This window comes from Buceros rhinoceros, unplaced genomic scaffold (genome assembly GCF_000710305.1).
Source record: "Buceros rhinoceros silvestris isolate BGI_N320 unplaced genomic scaffold, ASM71030v1 scaffold21423, whole genome shotgun sequence".
NCBI lineage: Eukaryota > Metazoa > Chordata > Aves > Bucerotiformes > Bucerotidae > Buceros > Buceros rhinoceros.
This window is the reverse complement of record NW_010405650.1, coordinates 24,171-32,439: the sequence shown is the minus strand read 5'-3', so window position 1 is coordinate 32,439 and position 8,269 is coordinate 24,171. Positions and strand designations below refer to the sequence as shown.

Sequence of the window (8,269 nt, the reverse complement as noted above, 5' to 3'; positions counted from 1 at the left end):
CAGGAAACTAAGAGTGTTTTGTTGTTATCAGGCAATAAAGTCCACGTTTCAGTCTGGTCAGGGTACGAAGGACGGACAATTCGGTAGCTAGGTATTTTCACATCCTTATTTCATAGCTGTTTTTTAAGTCGTGACGTCTTTCGTTACATTATTTTTGTGGGCAAGGATAGATGGGGTCCAGGACACCAGTGCTTACCTGCTCTATGTAATGTATCGTTTTAAACCCTGAAAATCATGTCAAGGTGCCACCGTGATAAATGACTTTCAGCTTAATTTGAACTAGTTTGTGCATCTGGTTTTATATAGCGTAAGCTTTTTTACTTTGTACTGTCTCTGGAAATAGTCCCTCTGCATTGTTTGTACATGATTTTTCTTTTTAGAAATCACAACTATCAGCTGCGATGTAACACCCAACCCAATCGTGCTGTCAAGTTTTTTGGATAACTATACAGGTAAAATCTTGATTCTATCCTAGATTTGTCTGATTTGCTCCCGAATGTGCATACACTTCAATGCTTCACGTAGGCGGTGTCTTTCATAATGAATCTGTATTACTAATTGATTTACAATAGTCTTCACGGCTGGATGCAGCAGCTGCCTACATGGCACACTGGTTAGTAGAATAAATAAATAAAAGACCCAAAGTACCCTAATCCAGGGATCTCGCTGTCGGAGCAGGCAAAGGGAAAGGAAACCAGTACAAAGAACTTGATGTTCACACTTAACCTTGTCCAGTCAGCCCACTGAGAGAGCTGACCTCTTCCTTCCCTGCTCTACCAGAAGGAACCGTGGCCACCGCAGCCCTGCTCTGCTTCAGACTGGGGCCTCTCTGAGAGCTGTTTTTTTCATTGCTGGGCCAGCAGGGAGAGCAGACAGGGTGCAGAGCAGGGCTGAAGCACAGGGCGTTACAGGATCAGAGCTGGCCACTCGATACAGTGGATGACTCCATCCTCCTCTCCTCCTGCCGATAAGCAGAGAGGTTGCTGTTGTTAGCTGAAGGGTAGTGCTGTTGTCTGTGGGTACGCTGTCTGTTGGGGCGGGATTTGCCTTGCCAAATGGACATAGAGCCATCTCACCAGGCAAGGCGTTAGGTGATGGCCAAAGCATTCCCCTCAGGATATGTCATAACCCTTAGGACCTCACGAAAGCGTGTGCCAGGCCCACGCTGACTGTCCACGGGCAACCTTCATTGCTTCTGGCTTTCAGTGTGGTAGAGAAAACAGGTATGATACAGAGCAGGGCTTTTTCCCGCTGCTGGAGTGTTTCTTTCAAAGCTGTCAGAGCATAGCTGCTGTGTCTGACTCTTGCTTGGGGTAGGAAGGACAAGAATTACCTTCCACCCTGATTCCTCTCCATCTCATTTTTAAGCAGCTAGCAAGAAGCCTGGCCCTTTTTGCATGTCACATGTATGAGTGCGCCTGCTGACCTGTGGTAATGAATAAACAAGAGGGACAACCAGCTTCAGTTTTCCCTAGTGCTTCCTGTTTGTTACGCCCTCTCTGCTGGACAGAATGCTATTTCCTAGGCAGCTGCTTGACGCTTCTTCTCAGACTGTGTCCAGCTCTGGAAGAAGGATCAGATAATATATCGGCAGGCAAAGTTAAGTTTTGTTTTCCTAGAACACTTGCTTCCAACAGTTTCAGTTCTGCACACGGTAGTGTGCTACCGTGCAACGCTGCGCCCCTGAGACCCAGCCCTCTCGTTCTATGCTTACTGCCACCTGGCTGGACTTTCCTCTTTCATGTAATTACAGGCCAGTATCTTTTGGGCTGGTAGCTGCCAGCATTCCAGACACTCCCTGCTGTGGAAGAAGGCAAGGTTCCCTTCCCTCAGGCACTGAGAGACCGAGAACACAAGTCTGTATGTGGAGATTAGAGATGGGACTGTTACAGGAAGGGTTTACTAGCCTAAATGAGTAGAGATGGAGTACAAAAGCCATGGAGTAGAAAGCAGTACAGCTAGCAAGTTTCCTGAAGATCATGGGAAATGCTTGGGATGGTCAGGAAGGACTTCAGAGGGGAGAGGTTTTGCAATCCGGATAATGTGTTCCATGAGAGAATTCACACTGGGTTCTACCTGCTTGAGAGATTCAGCAAAGAGATAGGAAACACCCTTTTGTTTGGAAAACAGTGGAACTCGTCCCATGCAGCCCTGAGCAGCCCCGTGCTGGTTTGGTTACAGTCTCTGGCTTTGATCACACCTTCATTACATTTTCATACTGAACGTGAAAAATGTTTTCCAGCATAAAGCTATTTCGAGAAAATGTTGGGAATGTAGGTGTAAATTATGCCAAGCTTTTTAATCCTGGATACATTGTTACAGAGTGTGAATATATTGGAAAAAGAGGGTTTGTGAGGTTTTAAAACCGTCTTGTGCAGAGCACTGAAGGGGCTTTAACAGATCTCATCGTTTAGCTGACAACGCCAAAATAATGTAAAAGGTAACCGAAGGTAACCGGTCATCTAGTTGCCAATACCTATGAGATGAACCTATGGATTCCTTTTCCATAAAGCAATCTTGGTACACTTTCTCTTGCAGGTGATATCGAATGGATTACAAATATCCCACCCAACGCAGATTTGAAATTAGCAGAGTATCTGTTCCCCGAACACCAACATTATGTGGAGCTGGTATATGAACCTGGGTCCAGTAATGCCACAGTGAGGACTCGAGAGCCGCTGGATGTTGATTCTATTGAGGTATTCTTCTCCCTGCACGTAAAACGTAAAGATTTTCTCGACAGGTGACAAACAGTAGCGCTAAGACATGACTTCAGTTGTTCATTCTCTCGCGATATAGGTTGGTATTTCAAAAAAGTGTCTCATCAGAAAGAGCAGCATAGACTTCAGTCCTGAGCTCTCAGTGACATCTGTTAAATGTCTTCAGTTTCCTAGAACTGTGAACTCCTCTGGCACCATGGGCAGGTTCTTTCCTAATCCTAATAGGCAGCTCCAACAGGTGTCACTTTTCTTCAAACTCATCGTGCAGTAACGTGAATTATTTCACCAAAGTCTCTCTCATCTGGATATTTTCCCAAATGGGCTCAAGCACGTTTTATGCTTCTTACACGTGTTCTGCTGTTCTCTGTCAGTTCTGTATCTGGGAGGGGAATGTACTCGGTACGGGAATGGGTGGATAGCAGCAGTAGATGACAACAGCCAAATAAACGTTCCAATTAATCTGTAACGACTTTCCTGTATATTACAAGCAGTGTGTTTTGGTACAACATACCTGAGGATTCAAGTACCAGCAGGTGTTTTGTGTAATTTTGACATAAATGTCCTTTGACGTTCGTATTAGGAGTTCATAGATTATGTTATTAATTGGCTTGTTTGTTAATTTTTAGAGTGACTACCTCTTTTATGCTGTCATTTGCCAAAGGACTGGAACAGTAAGTAAAAGTCATGTTTTATCAACTGTATTTTTTGTCTCAGTTTAATGCAAATTATTTTCCTCTGAAATACTATTTCATTTCAAGATATGATGCAGGGTGTTGAGAGTATCTTGTAGGAGGAACATTTGTTTAGATGTGCCAATTGCCATATGAGTGGTTTTGAGGTTTCAGAGGTAAGCTTTTAAAAGTTAATTTAACAATATCGTCACAAACTTTCTACCCGGTTATTAGAAATGGCAGTCAAACTCTCATGCTACAGTTTTTAGAACTGAAGGGGTCTCTTCAAAGCTCTCGTTTTAGATGATGGAATTAAACGGTAGCAGAATGCTGCTACCTCACTGCTGTCATTTCTGACGTGCCTTTTGCTTCCATCACGCAGACTAATGAGATAGAGAACGCACGGCAATTAGTCTTAGAGGACGTGAATGACAACTCTCCACAATTTTCACAAAGTAGCTATAACGCTTCAGTATCAGAGGTGGGTTATGCCAAATGTTAACGGTTTTTCTTGTGGTATTTTACAATTACTTCTTGGGCCCAAAACGTACAAGGTTCTAGTGTGACCACACCGGTATTAGTTGATTATGTGCGCTCTTATGGGGCTTCTCCACACCCTTCCTGTGGGTGTGGAAAAGAATGGCTGGGCTGCACGTACAGCTGGAGGCACGGGGTGACGACGAAATATTCAGCTACCTGATCTAAAATGGAAATGGGAAGTGATTTGCATATGCTAAGGAGGTGGCAGAGCTTTCCTGTGAGAAGTTAGGAAGGATACCTGAAGGGGCTTGTAACTGAGAGTTTGATGATCTTTATTTCCTTTAGGTATCTGCAATAAATGTCACGGTTATAAAAGTGAAAGCTGAGGATAAAGATTTTTCACCTTTGTTCAACCTCATTACTTACAGTCTTTGGGTGAGTGCCCTTTGTATGTCAGAGATGGTGACATTTGACATTAGCATTGGTCTCCAGTCCTGCTCAGGTGTCTAGGTAGGCCACCTGAGTGGAGATCTTCCCCTCTGAGCTTGCTGACTCCGCTCCTTTCATAGCTGGTGAAGGGAAGCTGATGCCATTCACGTGATCTGCTTTAGTTCCTGACCGCAGGATGAGATAAATCATCAGGGAAGGCTAGTGGCGCTGATGGGAGAGGCAATAGCATGTGTTGAAGAGGATCGGCATTTTCCTTTGCAGTGGTGGTGTCTGAGAGATTGCTGGTCCTTTAAGAAGCATAGTCCAATAATAAAGGTGGTAAGAGAAAAGAAAATTAATTTCATGGTTAATTATGTAAAATATGTGATTTATTCATTTAATAGGGTCCAAACTCCGATTACTTTCATATAAGGGAAGGAGATGGAAACATCATGCTGAAGAAAACATTGGATTACAACAAGATCAACCTTTTCAATTTAACAGTCCAAGCAAAGGTATGTCACCAATTAAAAGAGGAATGAGAATCTCCGTAGTTCTACACTGGGACTTCCTTCATTGTAACATCCCCGTTTCTACAAATTTACAGCTCAGGGAGTTCCCAAGCCAAAAGTTGTGTCTGCATCTTGGCTTATACTGCAGATGAAGCCTTAGCCGCAGTTTAAGTCTCCCCTCAAACACCAGCCCAAGTTTCTGTGTGTGTTTCTGTCAGTACGTGCAAGGCACATATTTATCCTCCACTATTTTATCATATACTCACCTCTTTGGTCTGGCAGATCTATCCTATTTTTGCTGCATCTCACCACCTGCAGTCTTTGTGTCTTGTTTGAGATTTGAATATATGAATATATATGAAAAAATATATATGAATATATATTTGCCTCAATTCCTTTTAGACCTATGAAGAAGTAATTCTGCCATGTTTACTGTGTTATCTAGCAAATAGTCACCATCATCATGGCTTGGCTTTGCAAACAAAGATTTGGGAAGAGTTTTTATGCTGTAGCAGTACATTTGCTGCAGCTTTTGTGTGGCACTACTGCCTGATAAAAAATTAATAACTAAGAACTATTAATTACCTTTTGATGATACTATTCCTAGAACCGGATTTCTAGAAATAGTAACAGCTGACAGGGTGAGAGTTCTCGGGTTAAAAATGCTTAGACACTACAAAACACAAGTAATAATATTCTGCTATATTTTTGAGTGAGAAAACAGCTCTTTCATTACAATGTTTCTTATTTTCTTCCTTCTCTCGGGATGCAGGAAAAAATGGGAAACAACAGTGATACTGCATCAGTAATAATTACCGTACAAGATTATGATACGTTGAACCCCTATTTCAGTCAGTCGGTGTACACTGGGAAAATCAGCGAACACCAGGTAAAGGCTTTTCACTGATTGCCGCAGGTACAAATAGGTTGTTCCTGTCCACGGGGCTTTTCTGGCGAGGGTTCTTCATCCCGGAGCAGCTTATGACGGAGGGCGGCTTTGTTTGGCGCTAACTGGTGACTTGTGAGGTACACGGTGTTACCAGAGTAATCCACTAAAATTAAAACAGTTCATCTATTAGGGCTGCAGGGCAGACTTATGTATTGTTTTCCAGGAGAGGAATGGAACTGAAATATTCAATGCTCTTGAGATGAATTACATCGGTGACTACTGCTTCACAGTCCAGTGTTTCTCAAACACAGTGTCTCCATCCAGTGATTTGGTCATCGTTTTCCTCTGCAAAGTGTGTAGGGCAGAGACAGGATTTTTTTCTGGATCCCAGTGATGAAATACGTGTTTCCCGTCTCTCTAATCCAACTTGTGATAAAATGAACAATTCTAAGTTTATGTGTATTTTTTTCAAGTTAATCAAGTTAATATATGCTTTCTAGTCAGGTCCTCTGACTGTTCTCCCAGAGAAGATACTGGCTAAGGATGGAGACACAGGTATAAATGAAAAAGTGCTTTACAGCATCAAACTAGGTAAGAGCCTCTATTTTCTTCTCAACCTTCACACAGTGATTTATGACCTCTCTATTACCAAAGAGAATGTTAGGGAAGTGCAGTGAACGGTCAGGTGTCTTAACTGCTTACACCTTCACTACAGGGCTGCTCCGTGAGCTAAATCGGCTTAATTTCAGTCGTTACAGCAGGGTCTAACTATTTTAAAAATATGTCGATGTTCTTAACCCCCTCCCATAAAGAATTCCTGATTCACAGCGTAAGTCAGTTTGGAGGCTTCCATGTGAACTAAAGGATTTCCATCCAGAACTGTCTTGAGAGATCGATTCCATCAGGAGCTTTTCCTCCTCCTGACAGAATTGCTAAAAGCTCATGAGATGCTTAATTTGAGACCCTTGCAGCGTGAATGAATTTCCTCAGCACTGTTTTGAAGACATTCCTTTATCTGGAATGTCTGTCTGTTTTTGCTATGGCTGAGAAGAGAACAGTCATAAAAAGGAGAGATCAGACTCACTGCTCTGGTGCACTCTCGTTAACCCTCTGCAATTTGGTGCCTTTCAGTGGAACCCCCGGCCTACAACGACACCTTTTTAATCAACGTAGACACTGGAGAGCTGGAAGTAAGGACGGCAGTTGACAGAGAAGTATGTCCCTATCTCATTGTGGGCATTCAGGTGAGTGATGGCTTTACAGTTCAGGGTGTTAATGCTGAATCTCAGTTTCATAAGATGTGAGTCCGTGTTGCTGTTCATAGTATTTCGCACAGTCATGTTAAAGGGCAGTTGGTACCAAGGACATTTAAAACACAAAATAAAGGAAGAGTTCAGACACTGAGTACAGCAACGTCGTGTCTTTGTGTTAAGCTGGACCAGCTCATGGTTAGTTATCCGGGTGTGGAATTAAGAGCCACAAACTCTCTTTTCCAGGCAGCTCAGCAAGACCAAGTTTTCAAAACAGCTGACGCGGTAGTTCTGGTTACGATCGAAGACGTGAATGACAATCCTCCAGTATTCTCACAGCCCAGTTACAACATCTCAATCCTAGAAAATCTCCCAAATGGGATGAACGTTCTTCAAGTAACAGCTACGGACAGAGATGAGGTAAGGTGACAATGTTATTTTGGTTGCTACAAATGCTGTGCTCCTGAAATACCACAGAAAATGCATTTGCCCTACAATGCTATAGGGAATGGTGCCAACCTTCTCTGGTTTGCACAGGGTCCCAAACGTGAAAGCGCAGAAGCACAAAGTGAACATGAAGCTGCAGTCACCCTCAGCCTGCATGACAGATTTCTTCCGTGTTGTTTGCTCCACTCTCTGAAAATTAAATGCTCTCACCTGGAAAATAAGAAGAAAACATCCTAAGTGGTTGTCCTGTTGAATAGAAATATCATTACTGTTTGCAGGGAGGCTTCCAGGGAACGTTCACGCTCACTCCAGCTGATGGTGCCTTCCAGATAAGTCAAACTGGGCTCCTAACTGTGCGGAACTCTGCGCTGTTGGACAGGGAGGAAACACCATCTCTTCAGCTACAGGTATGAAAAAGAAGCCTGCTCCTTTCCAAAGCAGCCCGAGGAAACGGGTCATACCTGATCTGTCCTGGCAAGACACTGACTCCCCGATAGGGATCAGCAGCTTATCTGAAGAATCAAATCCAGACTTTAGAGCTGTCTAGAGGGAAATACCACTAGTGGAACAGTTTACCTAGCTTATAATTGTTGTTCATCCTTCTCACGACTTAGAGAACACGTTTGAACAACGCAATAATTTTACCGCATCGTTTTCAAAGGTCATTGCTAGAGATCATTTGTCACCGTACCAGGAGGCAAACTCTACAATCAACATATTGTTGCTAGATGAAAATGACAACAGCCCAACCTTTAGAGGCACGCCGTATAAACAAGATATTTTCATCAACATGACTGCAGGAATGTCCATTCTTCAGGTAGAAGTTCTAAGTAGAAATGATATTTTTATGAGTTGAATGATATGCCTGAGC

General features: G+C 43.0%; 1 protein-coding gene across 1 annotated transcript in view; it reads left to right on the top strand.

The window, feature by feature from the left end:
* LOC104491406 (protocadherin Fat 4-like) overlaps positions 1–8,269 on the top strand; it is a 34,163-nt gene that overhangs the window by 1,824 nt on the left and 24,070 nt on the right. The window contains exons 2-12 of the mRNA XM_010133822.1: positions 381–452; positions 2,539–2,699; positions 3,347–3,391; positions 4,217–4,306; positions 4,705–4,815; positions 5,585–5,701; positions 6,202–6,292; positions 6,833–6,945; positions 7,198–7,371; positions 7,677–7,805; positions 8,060–8,215. Of these exons, the coding sequence (XP_010132124.1) occupies positions 381–452; positions 2,539–2,699; positions 3,347–3,391; positions 4,217–4,306; positions 4,705–4,815; positions 5,585–5,701; positions 6,202–6,292; positions 6,833–6,945; positions 7,198–7,371; positions 7,677–7,805; positions 8,060–8,215 (1,259 nt within the window). The remainder of the gene's footprint in view (positions 1–380; positions 453–2,538; positions 2,700–3,346; positions 3,392–4,216; positions 4,307–4,704; positions 4,816–5,584; positions 5,702–6,201; positions 6,293–6,832; positions 6,946–7,197; positions 7,372–7,676; positions 7,806–8,059; positions 8,216–8,269) is intronic.